This window comes from Mustela nivalis (genome assembly GCF_964662115.1).
Source record: "Mustela nivalis genome assembly, chromosome: 6".
NCBI lineage: Eukaryota > Metazoa > Chordata > Mammalia > Carnivora > Mustelidae > Mustela > Mustela nivalis.
In genome coordinates, this window is record NC_139025.1 from 112,610,573 (window position 1) to 112,634,389 (window position 23,817).

General features: G+C 48.5%; 1 protein-coding gene across 2 annotated transcripts in view; it reads right to left on the reverse strand.

Moving 5' to 3' along the window:
* THSD4 (thrombospondin type 1 domain containing 4) overlaps positions 1-23,817 on the reverse strand; it is a 556,226-nt gene that overhangs the window by 442,486 nt on the left and 89,923 nt on the right. For both annotated transcript variants that reach the window (XM_082733853.1, XM_082733854.1), the window contains exon 5: positions 6,938-7,373. In XM_082733853.1, coding sequence (XP_082589979.1) covers positions 6,938-7,373 — 436 coding nt within the window. The remainder of the gene's footprint in view (positions 1-6,937; positions 7,374-23,817) is intronic.

The window sequence follows — 23,817 nt, forward strand, 5'->3', positions numbered from 1 at the left end:
CCCTCCAAAATCCCAAGGTTTTCTTCATTCGCAAACACCTTTTTTTCTTCATCTAAGTTCATAATGTTCTCCTAGAGAAAGGTGCTTCTCTCATTCAATATGCCCATCAAAGACCCAGTGGATACTAGAATGACTAACCCCAACTGTTCACCCAGGGAAACCATGTATTTTGAGGTACTCTGGAAAAACATTCATACAAATCTAGGCCTATCCCAGGAGTGCTTATTTCTCCCTCCTTAGATTTTTCTATCTCTACGCCTGTAAGAGGACCTAAACAAGAACCTCTGTCTTCTAACTAATCAGAAAGCATAGGGCCAAATGTAAACTTTTTAAAACATTTAAGACTTCTCCTTCCCCCTACTTGCTACTTCAGGGATCACATTAGTCAGAGTGGCCTCCTGACCCTTTGCCATCTGCTGGGACAGGAGGAGAAATTCCCTAAAGGCAAATATTCACTGTGCCCCTATGACTATGCATCAGGTATTGGGACTGACTATGGAGGATACGGAGAACCCCTCATTATAGTCTCTGGCAGGGATTTCAGAGGCCATGTGGAGGAAAATACATCAGCCAAAACGTGTAATGCAATGAGAAGAATTTGGCAAACTGGGCACGACATTTCCAATCTTGCAAAACAAGGAGTCCTCCTGAACGTGGCTGAATCCAGAAAATAAAAATTGTTAACACACTATATGTAATTTAAAGTAAAATAGAAAATAAAAACATAGCTAGTAGGGATCTGCAGTGGGAGGAAATGGGGTCATTTCTTCGTATTTTGGAGTAAGGAGCTAACGGAGAAAATTTGAAGTTGATGTATCGAGAAGCAAAGATATTAGTTTGCTATTAGAGTTATGGAGAGAATGACCCTAGGAACTAAAAATTTAAAAATGAGTGATTGCGCTTACATCCAGGGAGAGGGGCTGGGATATAGCTCTCTCTGCCACGCTGGTATCTTACCATTTGCACTACTTTTTATAATGATCAGAAGTGACGATCGGGAACAACTCATGTATGTATGTGTGTGTGTGACTCCCATGTGTATCTTTAGAATATATGAACAATGTTTATATGAAACCCATAAATATTGTATACATAAAGAAACATCTTTACCATTTACACGTTCGCATATATTCACATGCCATATTTATAAAAGGTCACTGACAGAATAAGAAAAAGTAAGAGAACTTTCTATAGGAAATTCCAAGTGGTCCGAGAAGATGGAAAGCAGAAATCGATGCAAAAAAGCGCTGACACCTGCACATATTTCCCAGATAAGGAGGCTGGTGATAAACTGACGATAAGAGAAACTTACATCGAGCCCCCAGTAGATGGACTGTCCACCCCGTGATTGCCCCACAGTTTCCTGGTAAGTTTCACACCTTCCCGCCTAGTTCTGGATTCTTGACCTGGTCCATTTGCGAAGTTCCTCCTTAAAGAACAGTCAGGAGGTTGTCAACTCATCTTTTGTTCAACAGGAGACTAGAAATGGGGTTGAAGTAGAACCTGCCTCAAGAGAGCTAAGCTGTATTTGAGATTTGTCCAACATCTTCCCTTCATTTTCACATACGTGGAGACAGAAACAACTCCACACGGACAAACCCGTTCTCTGAAGCCGGTCCCACTCCAGGGAAATTTACTGGAGAATCACTGATACCAGAGCTCATCACATCAGTGTTTGCTAAAAGCTGCTTTTAGCCCCAGGGGTTTTTCCCCATCACGTTAAGTGCACTCAGTCTAAACTCGGGATCACGTCTCCTTTGGCAGTGAAGCCCATTACAGTTGTAACCCCGTTCCCGCCCTGCACCCGCTGACTCACTCCAGCCCCCTTTCACCAGAAGGAGCCAGAGTCAGTGTCCCCGAGGGAGAAAGCCTGAATTCCGACTGCTTAAGAGAACAAAGTGGGGAAAGAAACACCTCCACCTCCATGAGTCTTGTATTTAGCAAATAATAACACAAAACCCCAGAAACAGCGAGTAGAACGATCTTAACTCCATCCCTCTGGCACCGGAGGGCCGGCGGTTTGCTTTTCTCCTTCCCCCAGGGCACCTTCATCAAGACTCCAGGTCTGTTGCTTCCAACTCTGGGCCTTCCACGAACTTCCACAAAGAAGAAGCCTATTTACTTGGTTCCTCGAGCACTCATTCTCTTTCGCCACAGCTGAGAAAGTGCAGGGCTGGGGAAAAACCACAGAGATCTCCCCGCGTACTTGCCGGGTAAGTCTCCGCTCATAGGAAAAACATCTGGATCCACCGAGAGGTCTCCTGAGAGCGCCCTTCTTGTTCCTCAGCCCCTCTGGGAGCCCCTGTCACTCCCCCTCCCTGGGAAACCCCCCTGCACTTCTCCAGGAGGCCCAGTCAGGCTCATTTCCACAGCCGGGGGACTGCAAAGTGCCTCCCAGCAAGGCCGGTGGTGCCTGTGTCCTAGGCTTGCTTGTCATGACCTTTTTTGAGCTCTCCTGCTGGACTGGGAGCCAGAGTGTGTTTCATCTCAGTGTCCCTGACCTACAGCCTAACACCTGACCCCGCCACTGATGTCAATGCTGTGTTTATGGACTCCAAGAACCCCTACGAGTGACCTGACGTGTTGTACCAGTAGATGTCAAAGGTTGGGGTCTGCTCCAAAAGACCCTAAGAGTCTCTAGTTGTACTGGGGCTTGTCACCTTAACTTCCGCACATAAAAAGTAAGCAAAGAAAAAAAAAAAAAACCCCTTCCTTATCTTTACAGTCTACAGGCAGAGATCATCGGGACTGCATTTATTATTTATTTTCTAGTATTTCATAGAGGTTATCTTAGGAGTCGAGCAATCCTGAAAACACACCAGATGCTTAAAATTCCCAGATGACATCACAAGGTAGAGCTTCACATGAAACATGCTCATTTGAGGGCGTTAAGCATTTACTGGCAGGAACTTATCTGTAGTTTCACTTTCCATCACTTTACACCTGACCCAACAGTGACTGCGCGGAAGCTACATTACACTTGACATGTTGGGGCTCTCAGCAATCATGTTTTGTTTTGTTTTGTTTTTAGATTTTCTTTATTTATTTGACAGAGAGAGAGAGAGAGAGCACACACAGGCAGGGGGAATGGTAGAGGGAGAGGGGGAAGCAGGCTCCCCAAGGAGCAGTAAGTGCGAAGCTGGGACTCCATCCCAGGACCCTGGATCGAGACCCAAGCTGAAGACAGACCCTTAACCGACTGAGCCCCCCAGGTGCCCCAGCAGTCGTGTTTTATTGCCTGGCGAAGGGAAAGGGTTCTGAACCCCAGCTGATCCATGGGACCGAAGGGGGATCTGAGCAAGTCTGACCACCTCCACCACAGTTCCGTGACTGAGCACTCTAGAAAATGCCATGGCAAGACTCAGCTCCCGTCCAGGCTCCGGAGAGGCAGGCAAGCCTTGCTGACTTCTCCAGGCTTGAACGCCGTTATTTTCCTGCGTTGTCAGCTTCCCGTGTGCCCAGTCCACACTGCGGGACAGGTGGTATTCCTCCGCGTCCCAGATGGGAAGCGCCTCGCCCAAGGAAGCTGGGGCTCCCGGCTGGCACAGCCGGCTCCCAAGCCCACTATTTCAGACACCCTGCGGCCTAACACTGATCCAATTACATCAGTTAATGAGCTCGCTTCTGACTCTGCACTGTGTTTCTAAAAGTTTCTCATGCATCCATCTCATGTATGGAAGTCAAGCAAGGCCTACGTCAAATCTCCAGGTTTTGAGATGTCACAGAACAAGATGCCCACTAAAACTGTGGTTATTTAAAGTGGATAGGAGGCCAGAGGGGAGAAAAGGAGGGACCCTGCGACCTGGCAGGTGTCACGGTATCTTAAGGCTCTGGCACAACCCTACCTCCCTGCCCTTGACTAAGCTGTTTCTTTTGCCCCCAAATGCCCTTTTGTCTCTTCCCACCATCCTCAGGAGCCCAGCTCAACTGCTCCCTCTTCAGCGCAGTCTTCCCCAACCCAGCATGGCCTCCTGCTCTGCTCCCAGAGTTCCTCCCCCTCCCCAAGTGCTCCAGCGCCAAGGGCAGGATGTCCAGGCTGCTTGTCCTGGACACCTCTCTGCCCCAGGACCCCAAGGGTCTTGAAGGAAGGAGTGTGAGCAGTGACGAGATACTGTTCCCGGATCTGGAAGCCTGCCAAACTATTTCCCCTAATTCATGCCACCCCTTCTATGCATTACAGTATATAACACAACTCAGGCCTCTACTGTGGGGGCAGTCGAGAATTTGGGGGGATCTACTGGGCACTCAGTTTAAGGGGTGAAGTTCTGAAATCATGGGACGTTTCCAAGCCATCCTGGCCCACCTTCCTTTCTTTCTCTTCTCCCAGATGGGAACTGGAGAGATCTCTAAAGGCACATATTCCTTTTTAATTTTTGGAGAGGATCTAAGTGATAACCTATATTCCCTTCATCTCTTTCGTCCTGGAGTAGGAAGACTAACACAGTTTGGAGATTCATGCTCCCTCGTCCTGTTGCCCACTGGTGGGGGGGTGCGGGGTGGGTAACATACATGCCCACATAAGGTCACCCACGCTAAGGTGCCAGAGCACATGGGTCCACACAGGAGGTGTGCAAGGAAGACCCCACACAGCAGGACAAAACAGCTCTCTTCAGAAAGGCCTGCTTGCAAGATCGGTCCTTGGTTGGCATCTGGGAACTTGGATTTCAGAAGGGTTTCCATCATTCCCTGAGGGAATAAGAGTGACTCACTATGCCCAAACCATTTGCTTTAGCAATATAGTTTATGCTCAACACCTGCTTTCCTCCTAGGAGTCTGGAATTTTGGTATGTGGCAGGCAGAGGGCACCTATGTGGCCAGCCCCCAATAAAAACCTTGGGCACCGAGTCTCAAACGAGCTTCCCTCGTAGATGACACTTCACGCCCATTGTCACAACTCCGGGCTGGGGGAACAAGCACATCCTGTGCGACTCCACTAGGAGAAGACAGGAAATATGTGCCTGGTTTCCTCTAGACTTTGCCCCATGCACCTTTCTCTTTGCTGATCTTGCTCTGTGCCCTTTCACTGTAATAAATCATAGCTATGAGTCCTCCCAGTAAATCATCAAACCTAGGAGAGGTCTTAAGGACCTTAACACAGGGAATTTTAATGAGGGACAGGGGATGGCCCAAGAGCCAAGAAGCCTTGGGCTTATAAAAAGAAGACAGGCAGTCATGGGACCTCTAAGGAATAGCATCTCTCCATAAGGGTCAGTAGGATGAGACTCGGGATGATGGGGGGCACTGGGGAGGACACCGTGTGAAATGTTACACACAAGAAAAGGGAACTGAAGCTACATAACCTTTTGTCAACATTCACATCTCTGTCCTGGGTTGAAGGTGTTACTATTGCCAGATGTCATAAATTCACAAGAATTTTCTGAGGTTATTTGCAAGTCAATGTCCTTAGTAGTGGAGTTATTCCAGCACCCAGTGAAGCCACGATGTCTACATGGAGAGAGGTGGCTCTGCTCTCGGCAGCACAGGCCTAGCAAAATGTGCATCCTTGAAAAATGGAGGTGAAGTGACAGAACTACTAAGTAGACATCACATGTGTGCCAAGTGCCCTCTCTCTTTTTCTTTTGCTTTATGATTTATGTGGTTTTGAAAAGTAAGAAACATAGTGGTCAATGGGAGGAGGCGATCTGCATTTGAGATGAATTCATCTCATTTACTTTTTTAAAGATTTTTATTTTAAAAAGTTTTAAGAGAGAAAATCCTAAGCAGACTCCAGGTCCAGTGTGGAGCCCATCTCGAAGTCACGGGGCTTGAGCCCTCAACCCTGAGATCATGACCCTAAGATCACAACCCAAGCTGAAATCAAGAGTCAGATGCTTAGTGAATGAGCCCTCCATATGCCCCTGAATCTTAAGGATCCTTAAGAGGGTAGTAAAGATTTCAAGAACAAGAACAATGTATGATTATGGACACAAGTATTTCTTTCTGATTTATAAAGCCCTGTCTTAACATCACCCCATTTGATCCTCCTAAGGATTCTACAAGACAGATAGTACGACTTCTCTTTCATCTTCCATGGCACCTTGGGCAGTTACAAGACAAGCGGTGATGCTTAATTAAGACTTAATGGTTGACTGGTTTGTAATGGCTTTAGAAAAATTACTGCTTTACAAAAATTAATAATTCTGAAGTCTGTCAGTGGAAGAACAGGCTAAAAAGCCAGGCATTCAGAGGAATTATTAAAATCACAAATTAAGTCATTTCTATGGACTCTATAGCAGGAAATATATTTTTAATGAGGAAATTGAAGCTAATATGTAACAGCTGTCCTGTTGCCCAGTAACAGAATATTAAAGCAGATTAAATTATTAATGAAAAATGTAGCAACTTGGAAATTTAACCTTTGAACATTCTCGTATTCCTTTATCCTTGAGATATACTCTTTAAAATGACATATTTTTTTGAAAAAACACTTTTGGTCATCTTATGTACTTCCCATTTATAATTTGCTTTGCTACTGATCTGCTATGGAATCTTCAGCAAGTTACTCAGTCTTGGACTTTTTCATCATACAACACTCAAAGTCCTCACACCTGGAATGGTAAGACAGTGACTGGAACCTACGGATGCTGGTCAAACCTCCCCCAACTCCCACGTCTTGGGCACCATCACCTTCGACCGTAAAGTAACCAGACTGCACTTGCCCCACTGACCTGTGCACAAATCAATATTGTTGACAGGAAGTCCCTGAGGATGGGGGGTTGTGTGATATGCAGCAACAGCGACTGTCAAGAAGTCAGTCACAACCTTATGAAAAGGGGAAGTGTCCGTGGAGAACTCATGGAGAGAGGAGAGAGGGAGAGAACATGCAGGGGTGCATCAACAGGGCCTAAAGGACCGGGCCCTCGCTGTCTTCCACGTGATGGCAAAGCGGAAAGCGGGACAGAAGTGGGCCTGGCCCAGAGCGGCGGTGTGTACTCACATTGGTGTTACACAGCTTGTACTGTCGGTAGGCCCCGATGCAGGAGATGGCTGCAGACCGGGCGGGCTGTGAGGAGCTCTGTGCTGCCCTGGGGACCCCCGGGTCATGGCTGCTGCCGCTTTCCAGGCCATGGAAGAGACTGGAAGCTGCGGGGAAGCCTGGGTCATGGGTCAATGGCAGCTGGTAGACGGAGGCCTCGGAGGTCTGCAGTCCAGAACGGGGGCCCCCGTCACTCTGGTACAGAGGCCCGTGCTGGGGAGCCCGGTGGGCCGGCGGGCTGTAGCCGTGGCTGGGACCCGATGCCCCCTGCGACCTGGAAGGCCTCTGCCTCCGAAGCCTCTGCGGCGAGTGTGCGGAGTCCGTCTGCAGCGGCAGGATGTACGGGGCCTTACCGTAGCCATACTTGCCAGGGCCGATGGGGCCGCGGGTCCTGCTCCTGAAGAAAGACACACAAACAGAGATGAAGGGAGTCACAGGGTGTTCCCTGTTAACCCCGACGCTGTGGACACGACAGAGGGAACTGGGTAGGGATGGAAACTCTGGGAGAGAGCCTGTGGCAGACCAGGGAGGTGGAGGGAGGGCCTCCCAGGAGAAGGGGACATCATGGAAGCCGGCGCAGAGGGGCTCCACAGAGGCTGGAAAGTCGAATGAAGGTGGGCGACGTGAGTGGTGGAAAACGAGGTTGGAACGGTACGCTGTGGTCAGCATGGGACTGACGGCGGGCCCTCGGGCCTGCTGGCAAGCTGTTGGGAGCCACGGAGGTTTTTTGAGGAGTATAAGGATGTAATTGTAATTTCGGCCACAGTAACTTCCTGTTCATTTGTTTTCTCTGAAAATAATCTGTGGGGTTTTTTTTTTCTCACTCAACAGTGCCTGAGACTTCAGGCCGGTTTCCATTACCATTCATGCCCAAATAGCTTTTCCAGGTAAGTGGAATTTAGCTAAGTGACCACACCCGAATGCAGCCCTGAGGCCTGACTTGCACTGGGTCATACTTAATCCCCGAAGAAACCAGAGGAGGTCGAATGGTTGGCTCTCCATCATTCCTGAGGCAACCCAAGCCGAACAATGGGGGAACCGGCATATTCGTGTTGGCATCATCTTTACACTTTGTCAAGACCTGTTGTCTTGTGAGGCCTTAGAAAAATCACATAAACTCTTCTGTGCTGGTGAATGTTTAATGACTGGGAGAAAGCCCTGGTTTGTGGCATTTATCTACATCCCGGATATAATCGTTTCTGCCACGGCCGATCTCAAGCCACCATCATGAGGATGCAGTGAGCTCTGGTGAATGGGACAGAACAGCAGTAGCACACCACACTGCATGTCAATTTATTGGGCGACTACTGTTTACAAAACCCAGAGCTAGGAATGGTCAAGAACATAAAAGTGACTCAGATACGGTTCCCAAGTCTCCAGCCTTACAACAGAAAGCAGCCAGGACATAACGCAAGGGGAGTTAAGGGCCTTGAGAGCAGCTACACATGGTAATGTGGGAATTCTGAGGCTAGAGGAAGCATTTCTCTCTGCAGGGATTGTGAGAAGGGTTTCACCATCACTGGTCCGAGTTGGCGAGCAAGGTTCCAATACTGTGGAAGGACCTGAAGAAACCGTTTCTTACTTCTTTGGAAAATGTCTGAGCTGGATCTAATGACCACGAAGGTCATTCCAGCTCTAAAATTATATGCTTCCATAATAATTAATTCTACATTTATGTAAAATTGGAAATGTGCCCAAGGGTTTTCTACAGGATGGCCCCATTAAAATAAGCACATTAAAACAGCAATCAAGGTGAAACATTAATTTCTGTCCTCATGAGGAAATTCTTTCTTCACCCTATGTAACCACTGAATATAAAATTTAACAGACCACAACTAATTATTAACATCTTTATCACTAATTGCACCTTCATTCTTAGCTGATACGGTTTTGAATTAAACCATGCTACAGTGTTTATTTTGCCTTGAAGCACTTCTCGATTAATCTTGGCAACACTTGGGACTCTGTTAATGAGGGGGGATCCAGCGTGCTGCTTTAAGAGATGCAATTAAGAAGTTAGTCTTAAAAATATATATAACTTGGATGTAATTTGCCTTTTTCTTTCTTGTGGCAGGCCAGGTAAAATGAATGACATCATGTAAAGGCGAGGGAAAGAATTTCTGTACGTGTGTGCGTGTGTCTTTTCCTTTTAAAATCTGAAAACCTACCAAGAATTCCAGCCTCCAGCTAAGCACGGGGAGGAGTTGCCCGTTGAAGGTAAGAGAGAAATGAGGACACGTGCAGCAGCGCTTCTCAAACTTGGATGTGCTCAGCAATCAGCTAGGCATCTTGTTAGAGGCAGACCCTGACTCAGTTGGTCTGGGATGGGGCCTGAAGCTCTGCATTTCCAGCAAGCCCCCAGCTTTTAAGGACTGAAATTCTAAACCAAAGGGTGAGAACCCAGCCATAAAAGTGATCTTTTTCTTTTTTTTTTTTTAAGGATTTATTGATTGATTTGAGAAAGCTAGAGTGCAAGAGTAGAGGGGACGGGGTAGAGGTGGTGGGGGAGAGAGCAACTCAAGCAGACTCCCGGGGAGGGGCTCCATCTCATGACCCTAAGATCATGACCTGCGCCGAAACCAAGGGTCAGACCCCCTTAACCAACTGCGACACCCAGGTGCCCCAAGAATGATCAGGTTTAATAGACAACAACAGCTATAAGCTTTTCTTCTGGCATAAGAGAAATCTGCTGGCCCAGGCCAGGATACACCACTACAGCTCACCTACCGAGAGCTCCTGAACCGGGACTGACTCGATCCTGCTCTTGGGGAACAGAGGCAGCAGAGGGAGAACCTACTAATGACCTGAACAAGCCTCTTTCCAATTCCGCCTATCTCACGGAGTAGCTGACAAATGCATGTGCTGATGGACATTTTTGCAACCAAGTTGCCTTCCAGGAGCCTCAGCTTAAACTGGAGAACCATGCAAAATCCCCATGAACAGCAGCACCCCTGGAGACACGATGTTTCAGAAATGAACGAGCAGTTACCTGGGATGAGAGGGCTAACAAGAATGAGCAGCCCACCTGGCCCCGCGGGGCCATATCCTACACCAAGTATGCCCTTTCCAGAGCTTCCAAGACCATGTAGCACACCCACAGATCCAGCTGCTGTCCTTTAGGTCCCTGGGGACCCATATCTTCTGGACCTTGGGAACCTGGAATGGAAGGGCTATACCCTACCCCTAATATGGCATATCCATCTCCAGGGCCATATCCCGTGCCCTGTCCCCACGCACCAGGGGCAGTGCCACCTGTTCCGTGGGGCACTGTTCCACCAGGAACCTGGGAACCACCAGCACCATATCCTGCCCCTACAGGATCAAATCCCACACCAGGACTCTATCCCACTCCCAGCAATCCTTTTCAAGTGCCTTCAGGACCTTCTGGTGCCCCACCAATGCCTGGTGGCCTCTATTTTTACCATTAAGTTAAGGGACGAAGAGATGACACTTTGCTTTTTTATGAAGTACATATATATGGACATGCATGCATATGTGAAAATTGCTGGCTTCACTATTGTTAGAGGCCATTCATGAAAGAACAACTCTTGCACCTCTCGGAGAAGACATCTGCCTCTTGTACTTGTATGTATAGTACATCTGATGGAGCAGTCAGATAAAAATGTAAAAAAAAAAAAATGAGCAGCCAGTTGGGGTATGACTGTGATGGATGGGATTTCTGCACCCGTGAGTCGGGATGTTGCAGTGAGGGACAGACCTCTCCCGCTTGGCCAAGACAGCATGTGTCTTCCTTACAGCGGGCAGAGCTCATCGTAGCAGTTCAGGATGGCCCCTTCCCCGCCAGGACAAAGTCCATCTGGACGCGTGCAGGGTGGCCGCTGCGAGCTAGGCAGATTTATGCAGCGCTGGGGTAACAAGCACAGATGTGGCCAAGGGAAACTGTGTGGCCAGTTAACCCTTCAGGGGACATGCGGTGGGTACCTGGAAAGCTGTGGGCTCAGTTAGCTCTGTTTGGTCTCTCCATAACCCATCTCTGCGACTTTACTTTGCAATCCGCACTTGGCAAATTTTGGAAATGTAGGTCTTGAGAAAGAAACAGAAAAAAGCCCAGTTTGGATATTAAGGGCCTAGGTATGAGCACAGCATAGAGGTTAGTGACATGAGCCCTGAAGCCAGGTTCCTGGGTTGGAATCCCAGGTCTGCCACTAGCTAACTTAAGCAGCTTTGGGCAAGTTACTCCATCTTTTGATGCTTCCGTTTCTTCCCATGGGGCCAAGGCTACGATGAGGCCAGGGAGGCACACAGGATACAGCACTGAGGGGCCGTGGGGGTGCTGGTAGCATCTCAGAGTGCTGTCTCCTTAAATGTTGTGCCCAAGGGCCCCCCTCTAGGCCCAGTCCTGCCCTCTATGCATTTACAAACAAAGATGAGGACAGCACCTTCCTTACAGGTTGTTGTAAAGAAAAAATAGTAAAAGCAGATGAGTTAAATAATGCTACCACAGAGCATGCAGGATACAAGTATTTGCTTTAAAAAATAAAGTTGTAGGGGCACCTGGGTGGCTCAGTGGGTTAAGCCGCTGCCTTCGGCTCAGGTCATGATCTCAGGGTCCTGGGATCGAGTCCCACATCGGGCTCTCTGCTCAGCAGGGGGCCTGCTTCCCTTCCTCTCTCTGTGATCTCTTCCCTTCCTCTCTCCTACTGTGATCTCTCTCTGTCAAATAAATAAATAAAATCTTAAAAAAAAAAAAAAATAAATAAAATTGTAGGGGCACCTGGGTGGCTCAGTGGGTTAAAGCCTCTGCCTTCGTCTCAGGTCATGATCCCAGGGTCCTGGGATCGAGCCCCACATCAGGCTCTCTGCTCTCCCACGCCCTGCCTGCCTCTCTGCCTACTTGTGATCTCTGTCTGTCAAATAAATAAATAAAATCTTAAAAAAAAAAAAAGGAATGAGGTCGTGCCATTTGCAACGTTGTGGATGGAGCTAGAGAGTGTTATGCTAAGCAAAATATGTCAGAGAAAGACAAATATCATTTGCTCTCACTCGGGGAATTTAAGAAACAAAATGGATGAACATATGGGAGGGGGGAGAGAAAAAAAAGAAAGAGGGAGAGAAACCATGAGAGACTCTTAACAGAGAACAAACAGCGTTGATGCAGAGAGGTGGGCGGGGAATGGGCTAGGTGGGTGGTGGGCGTTAAAGAGGACACTTGTTGTGATGAGCCCTGGGTGTTGTGTGCCAATGATGACCCACCAATCATCCTGAAACCAATACTGAACTGTGTATCAACTAACCAGAATTTAAATTTAAAAAAATAATAATAATTTAAAAAGAAAGATTAGCTCTTGCCAGGGGCATGGGGGAGGGAAAAATAGGGAGTGACAGCTAATGAGTATAGGGTTTCTTTTTGGGGTGATGGAAATGTTCTGTAATTAGACAGTGGAGACGGTTGCACAGCCTGTGAATATAATAAAAACCACCGAATTAAGCACTTTATTTATTTTTTTAAAGATTTATCTGTTTTAAAGAGAGAGAGCACTAGAGCAGGGGGGAGGGGCAGAGGGAGATGGAGAAACAGACTCCCTGCTGAGCTGGGAGCCGGACAAAGGGCTCGATCCCAGGCCCCTGAGATCATGACCTGAGGCAAAATCAGGCGTCATGCTTAACTGAGGGAGCCACCCAGGCACCCCACTGAATTACACTTTAAATGGTCACTTTTATAGCATATTAATCATATCTCAATAAAGCTGTTACTTTGTAAAATATTAGACCATGTATAATTCCTGTCTTATCTACTTACAATGATGTTTTAAAGATCAAATTGAGGTCACCAATCGGGATGCACTTTTTGATTCTGAAAGCAGCTTCTCTCATTTTGTTTTCCATCATCTGTTTCCAAGACCATCGACAAACCTTCACAGAGCAGATTCTATGAACTTCTACTGAGCACCCCATGTAATGTCTTCTCTGTTCACACTGCAGACCCTGATAACAGAAGTAGAGGCAGAGCCTCCCTCCCCCACAGGACGGCCCAAGGACAAGAACCTGACAGCAAGGGCTCTGACGCCAGGTTCCGGACCAAGTCCTTCCAGTGACCTACTGTGGGTGTCTGCGAAATTGTTGTTTCTTGAGATAGTGGCTGCAAATAGCATTCTGGAAAGGGTAACAAGCACATAAAATGTTTTCCTTCCAACAGGCTGGCTGCCAGCCAGGGCCTCATTATGTGTGATGCTGTGCAGCTCTGTGACATTAGTCCTGGCCAGTGTGAGGACAGACGCCCCATCTAGTCTTCTTCTCAACCCTGCGCATGCGCCTGGGAACTATGTCATTACAACCATCCCCCGTAACTGACAACATCCACACTTTTCCAGCCTGCCCAGAACCTTCTCCTGAGTGCTAACCCCACAGACCCGGCTGACCTCTAGACTACAGAGAGTCTGCTTCTCACCTGGGCATCTTGTCAAGATCCAGCTTCTTTTTTTTTTTTTAAGATTTTATTTATTTATTTCACAGACAGAGATCACAAGTAGGCAGAGAGGCAGACAGAGAGAGAGGGGGAAGCAGGCTCCCTGCTGAGCAGACAACCCGATGTGGGGCTCGATCCCAAGTCCCTGGGATCATGACCTGAGCTGAAGGCAGAGGCCTGAGCCACCCAGGTGCCCCAAGATCCAGCTTCTGATTCAGGAGGTCTGGGTGGACCTCGGATTCTGCATTTGTTACAAGCTCCCAGGTGATGCCGAAGCCGTGGGTCTTGGGACCACACTTGGCCTATTCATCCTGAGACACATTTCAGATTCCACGCCTTCAAGCCCAAATTCATCATCTTTCCCCCTCCAAGACTGTTCTCCTTCTAGTTCTCCCTATAGTCTCCATGTCAGCAATTCTCAGACTTGAGGAAGGGTCAGGATCACCAGGAGGGCTTGTGAAGACGGGCCGCTGAGCCCATCTGCAAAGGAGATGTGGGGCGGGATCGGAGAATCTGCATTTCTAACCCGCTGCCAGGCAATGCTGATGCTGGTGGTCTGGGGACCACACGGTGGAAACCACTGCCCTGTTTCACCCCCCACGTACCCCACCATCCCCCAGAGTTGGCTGGCTCTTCCACTCTCCCCACATCTCTGTTTCCAGTCCACCCTCCTCGGCTCTGCTACCCAGCCTGCACGGCCCGGTTCCTGCCCCCTCTCGTGTCACGGCCCCGGGCACCGCCCGGACCACCCACACCACACGCCGTGTACTCACTTCTCAGGCGCTGCTCGTGCTACTTCCTCTCGAGGCTGCCTTCTCCCCCTCCATGTCCTGGACTGACGACCTCTTCCCGCTTCAGGGCCCCCTTCACTGCATAAAAGCCACGCCCTTCTCTTTCGTCCTCCCCTTGGACCCCATGGGACTGTTTAGTTACATAGGATTTGTTCAAGCTGCCTCAGTTTACCAGGCTGCAGGCTCCTTCAGCGCAGGGATACCTCTAATTTGTCTTCTATCCAGAGCACTTGGCTCGGTGACACAGGAGGTGTTGAGCGACTGTTGGAGAACTGAAACACCGAAGGAATGAATGGCTCAAACCACGATGGCCAAAGGGAGGAAAATCCTCTCTTCCCATTCATGCATTTGTTTCACTTTTGCCTTATGAAATATTATATTTTATGAAAACACTGCTAAACTGGTGTGGCACGGAGGATAAGGCCACCTCCCTCTATGTAAGGATAAAGGTCTCATCCACTGAGAGGGGTCATTCCTGGTATCAAGCCCTAGAGAACTAACAGGTTCTCGGAATGCAAAGAGGGAACTGGCGGGGCTGGGACTCCCCCTTTAGTCTCAAAAGGAGGAAAGAATTAAGGGGTCGGGGTGCCTCCATGCATGTCTGTGGGAGCTGGAGAGCCACCGAACGAGACTGGCTGGAAGCTGCCTGTGGCCATTGGATGGCTTCCCCGCCTCTTTGCTGAGCACCGAGTGGAATGGGCAGAGAGAGCAGCCTGCCGTCCAGAAGCCGAGCTGTTTGCATTTCTTAGACTTTCCATGTTTATTTCCCTTTTGTTTGGCCTTAGAGCTCAGACAAGTCTCTGTGAGGGGCCGCGGCTGTCTCAGCTGTGCTAACATGAACCACACATGGGCTGCCGCGCCCAACAGAGGAGTGGCCCCTGGGACGGGCCTTCAAGAAGCCCCAGGAGTCTGAGCCCGGGCACCATGGGGAAGCCAGACCTCCATGAAGGAGGCTGCTAGTGAGGCCAGCTCTCCCTGCTCCAGAGGGAGGGCTCCTTGCCCTGCTTGATCCTGGGGGCTCTGGCTGTCGTGGCATTCAGAGAAGCTACATTCCTCTGTAGCTGAGTACCGAAGTTGAATAGCTAGGGAAGCAGCGATCAGTTCTTCCACAGGGAAGATGGGAGGTTGCTGACGACTAGAGATGTCGGGCAGAAGCAGGGGTACCGGGGAGTCCCTGTGCCAGATGCTGCTGAGAAAAGTCCGAGCTCCTACGGATTCCTACTACATCTAGTGAGTCACCTCCGCCTGATTTTAAGGAATCCTTAATGCCATAGTCACATTTGCCACTGTTATATATCAAAATGAAATTTTAAGCAAGCCAACGTTATGGGGCCCATTTGGCTTGCCCGTCTCCACACCTGAGACAGGCCCAAGGACATACAAAACTAAGTATCACAGACTCCTGGTTACAAATGGGGGGTGCTGCCTCCACATAAGCCCCCCAGATATGCACCTCCTTCTCCCCTCCTCCTCTCACTAAGAAAACAAAGCATTTCTAGTTGGCCCCTTATGCTGGGAGAGAGGGAGATGTCATTTGCAATTACCATCCAGTGAAATATTTTCTCCAAAATCCATTGACCATGACCAAATGCATCTTTTAAGAGGTTTTTATAAACAATTTAAAAGATGCTGGGCAGTAGGAATCATACGCAGGAGTTACCTTTCCACATGCTTATAAAAGTACACGGAGGGGCACCTGGGTGGCTCAGTCAGTTGAACGTCCAACTCCTGGTTTCAGCTCAGGTCACGATCCGTGGGTCGTGAGATCAAGTCCCGTGTCAGTCCACACGGGCCATGGAGACTGTTTGGGATTCGCTCTCTCCCTCTGCCCCTCCTCCCACTCATGTGTGTGTGTGTGGGGGGGGGGGGTGTATACGCATGCGTGCTCTCTCTCTCTCTCTCTCTCTCTCTCCAAAACAATAAAATAAAATAAAATACATAGGGGCGCCTGGGTGGCTCAGTTGGTTAAGCCTCTAACTTTGGCTCAGATCATGATCTCGAGTTGGGATCGGCTATGACAGAGCCTCAGTTAGACTCCCTACTCAGCAGGGAGTTTGCTTCTCTTTCTCTCTTCCCCCCACCACTTGTGTGCGCTCTCTCTCTCTCTCTGCCAATAAGTCAATAAAATCTTAAAAATAAATTATAAATGTGAAACACAACCCACATGTCCTTAGATGGGGGAATAAGGAGCGAGTTAAATGATGGTATGTAGAGACACTGGGGGACCTGCTTAAAAGAATAGCCAGATGCATATATACTGCGACAGAGTAACCTCCAAAACACAGGTAAGTAAAAAAGAACTAAACACCAAAGGCACTGAACATTGGATGTCCATGTTGCTGCTTGTGTGAAAAAAGGAAGAAAGAAACAGAAAAGAGAAAAAAATATACATTGTATATAAAAATGCATATAAATAGGATATATTTCTGAAGGGTGCAAAAATAGGGAATCGCTTAAGAGGAAGGAGTCAAGACAGACTGATTTGTCATTTCTTATCCTTTGTACTACCATAAAAAATGTCTTTTCTGTAGTATCCCAGATGCATAAAGAACTTATAAAACTCAACACCTAAAAAACAAATAATCCAACTTAAAAATGGGCAGAAGACATGAGCAGACATTTCTCCAAAGAAGACATCCAGATGGCCAACAGACACATGAGAAGATGCTCTGCATCACTCATCATCAGGGAAATACAAATCAAAACTACAACGAGATACCAATTCACTGGTCAGAATGGCTAAAATTAACAAGACAGGAAACAACAAGTGTTGGCGAGGATGCAAAGAAAGGGGAACCCTCCTACACTGTTGGTGGGAATGCAGGCTGGTGCAACCACTCTGGAAAACAGTATGGAGGTTCCTCAAAAATTGAAAATAAAGCTATCCTTGGATCAGCAATTGTGCTACTGGGTATTTACACACAGGATAAAAAAATACTAATTTGGGATATGTGCACCCCTATGTTCATTGGAACGTTATCTATAATAGCCAAGATATGGAACCAACCTAAGTGCCCATCAATTGATGAATAGATAAAGAAGATGTGGTATATACACACAATGGAATATTACTCAGCCATAAAAAGAATGGGATCTAGGGGCATCTGGGTGGCTCATATGGTTAAGCAACTGACTTTAATTGCAGGTCATGATCTTGGGGTCCTGGGATCCCCATGTCAGGTTCCCCACTGAGCAGAGAGTCTCCTTCTCCCTCTCCCTCTGCCCTAACCCCAACTCATGCGTGCTTGTTCTCTCAAATAAATAAATAAAATATTTTTTTTAAAAAAGAATGAAATCTTGTCATTTACAACAATACGGATAAAGCTAGAAAGCATTATGCTACGTGAAATAGTTCAGAGAAAGACAAATACCGTATGATTTCACTCATATCCGGAATTTAAGAAACAAAACAAGCAAGCAAGTGAAAATAAAAGAGAGAAAGAGAGAGAGAAACACAGATCAAGAAACAGACTCTGAACTCTAGAGAACAAACCAGTGGTCACCAGAGGGGAGGCTGGGGGGAGGGATGGGTGACACAGGCGATGGGGTTGAAGGAGGGCACTTGTTTGATGAGGGTGTCGTATGGAAGTGTTCAATCACTATACTGTATGCCTAAAGCTAACATGGCGCTGTATGTTATCTACACTGGGATTAAAATAAAAACAAAAAATGGCTTTTCCATGCCTTTTGCACAGGCTTTCAATACATGGAAGCGACATAAAAAGGAAAATGCTAACCTGTTTTCCACTGAATTTTTTAGAACGTAACTGTGTTTGGGAGTGGGAGGGTCCTAAGGAGCAAATACAGAAACCTCCTCCCCAGCCTCTCGAGGCTGCATCTGCTGTACGAACAACATCACAAAGGGAAACCAAGTCAGGAACTTTAATACTTAATTACACAGACATTTTGACTGGATAAAAATACCCATTTGTGAGCCCCAAAGACTGAGGGGGCAGAAATCATCATGGGACTAAATGTTCCTCTAAAATGTCACTGTCAATATCGGGAAATAGACTCCCAGAAAGGTTTTAGATCAGTGAAGACCAACGTCAGCCTCATGCCCAAGCGGAGTCTCGGGCAACACAAGTCTATGTAAGGAACAGCCATAACGATGTTGTCCTAGTCTAGTACTTTCGGTGATGACAGACACCCCAGTGTCCATTCCCAGACTGCCTGACACCATCTCCACCCATCGGGTACCCAGGTCAGGAGGAGCAAGCTCATGTGTTTTCGACTTCTCTCTCTACTGGCTTTGTCTTTCTTAACACGGCCCTGGTCACCACCCTCAATTTCGTAAAATCATCATGGCTCATCCCTGCCTAGAAAACAAATTTCATACCTAGGTGGCTTGAAGGCACAACCAGCTTGATGCCCTGTTCCGTTCTTCATCATCTGGTCTCCTTCTGTCTTACCAGACTGAACTCCGGTCTTCAGCTCCCTCCCCTTGCCTCCTCCCAAGCCTACACTTTCCAGGCATAACAGATCACTCAGCATGTCCCAAACACACTGAGCTCTCAGGCCTCCAAGGCCCCTGCCTGCACTTCTGTGCTACCTACTTCTGCCCTAGAGCAGCCTTCCAAGCTCAACATAAATATCAGCGCCTCACGTGCTCCCCCTGAGCCACCCCAGACTGGGAGTGCTCTCAGGGGCCCCTTGCACACCCCCCGTGCCACAGCATGAACCCTGCGTCTCGGTAACATATGAGGCAAGGGCCCTGGCTCCCTCCTGGGTCTTCTGGTTCTCCAGGGTGAGGCTTACCCAGTTGCTTAGCCTGTGTGCATTCTCCCCGAGACCAGCAGCAGCTCTGCCCCCAGACACTCCGTGAATGTTTGCTGAGATAACACATGCGAGAGACCACAGCTTTATTGCTCGCCATTCTAAACAGTGCGCCAGTAAGGCCTACCTTTCTGGAACAATTAGTGGAGATGAAAAGGCTCTGAGTTCCAGGACACAAGAAAGGAAGGCCCTACACATCTGGTGGGAAGCAAAGGGAGCAGGTGAAATTCAAAGTCAGGTAACACTGGCCACCATGGAGAAGGCCCCAAGAGCCTGGATGCCGAGGAAGGGAGGAAGAACGCAAGGGAGCAGCAGCTGGACGGGAGAAGCTTGTGTTCACCAAGAGGCCATGTGATCCAAGGCAAGCTGGACCCAAAGGAGTCAGCAGCCGAAAACTGGAAAGAGAGTCCCAGCGTTCTGAAACTCACCCCGTTCTGTTATGAACAACACAACCTGCCAAAGGCTTCGAGCAAGTAGGTTTAGGTTGAGCTCATAGGTCTTCTCAGAAGTTCAGAAGACTGCGGCTCCTGCCAGAGCTGATCCGGGCCATAAATTATCTGATGTCTACAGAAGTTAAGAGGCAAAACTCTGACCACTTCAGGAAATAAAAATTAAGATGATGAAAACAAAAGGTTTCCTGGCGGCCTACTGTACGGCACATGCTGCCACAGACATTGGCCAGCTCAACCAGGTCTGCTGCTGGGCCTCAGAAAGTACTTAGGACCTGCACCGAAAGACCAGCGTGAGAGTCAGCGGACAGGTTTGCCCTGAGCCTTCAGGAAAGAAGGATCTGGAAGGCTTCTAAATGGGGGAGGGAAGAAGAGGGAGATGGGACAAAGGGGTAAGTGATGAATCCGTGCTAACGAGAGAAAGGAAAGAAGTCTTTTCACAAAGGGATTCGAGAACACTACCAGGCGCCAAGAAGCTAGCAAAGGAAGCAGAAGGCTGGTTGTAGAGGTGCTCTGAGTTTGAAAGTCTCTTTTTGTACCAGGAAGCCAAGCTTCAAGAGACCCTATCCCTGGTGGGCCACCCACTGGCCTCCCAGGAGGTGAGTTCCATGGGGCAGCCGACCCTACACGCACCCCTTAAAATAAAACAGAGAAGTCTTCAGAACAGACCCAGCCCTTCAGAGCAATCCTGGCAGAGGACTTAGATTCTGATTTCAGATATTATCACCAGGCTGCTTCTTTTTCTTTAGAGTGTTTGAAAAATCAGCCGAGTGTGCCTAAGAATAAGCCGTCATTGGGCTCACTGGTGCCCCTACGCATCTGAGTGATCCTGGCTTCGCAGAATCCATCCTGAGGTGCTTTTATTCGGCGAGGGCTGAGACCAGGCAGAATAAAGACAACTGAGTGGGTGTTCCGGCAAACCAATTTCAGACCAGCAGAAAGCAATGGTGTCCAGCGGCTAGAGGGACAGTACTTATAGTTGAGAAGGTTGCACAAGGACGTCTGGGGGTTGAAATCTAATGTGCCTCCCCAGTGGAGAGAAGAATCTGACCAGAGGAAGGGGAATCTTTTTGGATTCACATAAAAGCAAGAAATGAACTCGTGGTGGTCCAACAGACAGCATTTCCAGCTGAGGCTAAGTTCACACTAGAGAATTCAGAACCGAGACGGCAGCCCCACCCTGCTGGGCTGGGCATCCCTGAAAAGCAAGGCAGGTAAGAGATCAGCTGGGACAAAGGCCCAGGTAGTCCACAAAACAAGCCAGAGAAGCCACTAATCACCTGTGTGATCCTGGGTAAGTCACTCCACAGCCCATCCCAGCATTAAGATGGGCTCAGAGCACCCACGTCACGTGGCTGGAACGCAGAGTCAGTGAAATAATGAAGGTAAGTGGCCCTCAGTGGCCCTCCCTAAATGGTGGTTACCATGGTGGCTGCACTTCCCGAAGGTGAGAGACACAGAACCTCCAACCTTGACACGTGAGGGTCACTGCAGAGGCAGAGAGCCAAATGCGGGCTGAGTGGTATGGAGCTGATTTTGCAGAAGAGAACAGTAAATGCATTCATTTCTCCAGCGTAACTGAGAGGAGTCCTCTTGGGAGTCAAACCCATGGCTGGTGTGGGATGTAATCCGAACCTGAGCTGCCCTCCAGGACTATAGGGGCTTAGGGGAAACCCAATGAGATTACCTGTGGGGCACAGTGCCTGGCCTGGGCAGGTGCTAAGCAAATGTGAGCTCCTAACCCCTCTCCCCTGGGGACTCTCAAACAGTGGCCCCACGCCCCAGAGGCTGACCTCCAGCAGGTTGAAGCAGGACCCCCAAGTCCTGCTGAATTCATTAATACAACAGCATTCGTGATTATAATGCAACTAACATTTCTTGAACCTCTTTTATTCGAAAGTCCCAAGAAGGACGCAATGCTATTTCTGTCATATTTTGGATGTCTCTTCTGCTCTGAATGTTTAAACCACGTTTTATGTATCCACACACCATATATCACTTCATTTTTTTCTTTATCATAAATAGGAACTATTCGCAGCATAATAACCTTGTGTGAAGAATGAGGCATGACTTTCTTCCTTGCATTAAAGGGAAGATATTTAGGTGCAAGTCTGTCACCCTCAGTTAACTGGAAGAAAGAGGGATTTGTTCTAGAGTTTTACTCCATCCCCCAAGATACCAGCATCGTGCACTTAAATATACATTCAGTATTCAGATAGCAGTGATGTACGGAATGCCCGCCGAATGGCGTATGCAAGTTACCCCACTCAACCACCACTGCAAATCACGGAGTGGGTCATCACTCCTATTTTATACGCAAGGAAACTGAGTCCACAAGATGCTAAACAACATGTCTGAGCCTAAGTCTGCATGAACGGATGTTATTGTAATATTAACCAATGGGACCGAATGAGTGCATGGTAAGCTCTTCAGGGGCTCAAACAGCTGTAAATACCGAATGCCATCCACAAAGGATTACAGGGATGGGCTGTCTGGAATGAGAATTTACTGGAAAACACGGGGAAGATATTACCGCTTCCCTCCAAATCCAGAAAGAAAACATTTCCAGCACTAGCCCACAGTGACCTGCCTTCCAGTCGCGGAGGGAGAAGGAAATCTCGGCTCACAGCTCCTGGGTGCACATGGCCCAAAGGGGACCACATGTTTCTGTGGGAAAGAGATCTGGGAGGGAACACAGACAACACTGTGTACCTGGAAGTCAAACCATAAGGAAGGAAAGGAAAGCTCTAGGGGCAAGTCCTCATTTTTTTTTTTTTTTAAGATTTTATTTATTTGAGAGAGAGAGAGCACAAGAAGAGGGAGGGTCAGAGAGAGAAGCGAAGTTCCCACCTAGCAGAGAGCCTAACAGGGGACTTGTACCTGGGACTCCGAGATCATGACCTGAGCCAAAAGCAGTCACTCAACCAACGGAGCCACCCAGCACCTGGGGCAAGTCCTAATTTTGGCCCAGGCCTGACCTAGGGGGCACTTGCGTGAGAAAAAAAGAGTTGGGGCAGAAAGGGAGATAAACACAGTGGAGAGGAACAGGCTTGGAGGCAGGCTTTCCTTAGAACCCCTACTCTGTAGTCTACAAGCTCTGGGCCCCAAGGCTCGTCCTCTGACTCTCCAGGTACAGAGTTTAACGCGTACAAACCAGGGACAACACGGGCGCTTTACTCACTAGGGCCCTTCGGGATTTAGCTATGAGCCTTATACACCATGTGCTTGTTTCCCAGGATAGCCATAACAAACGACCACAGACTCATAGTTCTAGAGGCCAGAAGTTCAAAATTGGCATCAGTGGGAAGTCGGTAGGGCTGCGCTCCCTCAGGAGGTTCTAGTGGAGAGCCTGTTTCCTTGTCACTTCCACCTTCTGTGGCCACAGCATTCTTCAGCTAGTGGCCCCAACATGGTGACCTCTAAGGAAAATACCTCGAGTCTGTCTTCACGGCACCGTCTCCTCGGTGTGTCTAGGCACCACATCTCCCTCTGCCCCTGTCCTATAAGGACACTCATGGTTGCACTTAGGACACACCTGTATCAGCCAGCATGATCTCCCCATCTCCAGATCCTTACGGTAATTACAACCTCAAAGACCCTTTTTCCAAACAAGCTGTCATTTGCAGGCTCCAGGAATGAGGACCTTTATTCAGCCCACGACAGTCCTCCCTCAAGAAACATCAGGTGTGACTCTCCCTATAGCCAGAGCTATAGGTCCAGTAAAGGGCCAATGGATGGATAAGCAAGGGAAACCTGCTCGAGAAGCCTGTAAGGAGCGGTCAGCCCTTTGCCACGAGGACCAGCAGGGAGGCCATAGTACTTGTGCCCCAAACCCTCACACACACAGCGAAATCACCTGGCGCCACTCCTGGACTCGGAGTGACAGTGGGAAGACTGGGGACACGGGGGTCGGGCAATGCAGCCTTCAGATCCCGCTCTGGCCCTTACAGGAGTACAATGCCGGGAATGTTTCTACCTCAGCTTAGAGTCCTCAACTGTGAAATGGGGTTGGCTGAGGCTCCCCAAACGGGTGTAAATGGCGTGGCACACAGTAGGTGCCATAAAACAGTCATCGTCACAAAGGCCGAATCAGCGACGTGCAGGAACGATCTGGGAGGGAGACCACAGTAATGCAGGCATCCAGGATGTGGCCCCCAGCCCCGTCCTCACGCAAAGGCATCTCAGGCTGCCACCAGGCATGCATCCAAGGAGAAGCCTAGGGGTCCCAGATGCAGAGCTGAGATCCCCTTTCTGGGGCGTACATATTGTAGTCAGATTTTTTCCATAGCCCATCATATCCTTCTCCTGGAACCTGGAGTTATGAATGACTTGGAGGAAGTTCAACGCAGCATTCTTACGGCGAATGTGATCTTTGTTCTGATAACTAATGAAATACTT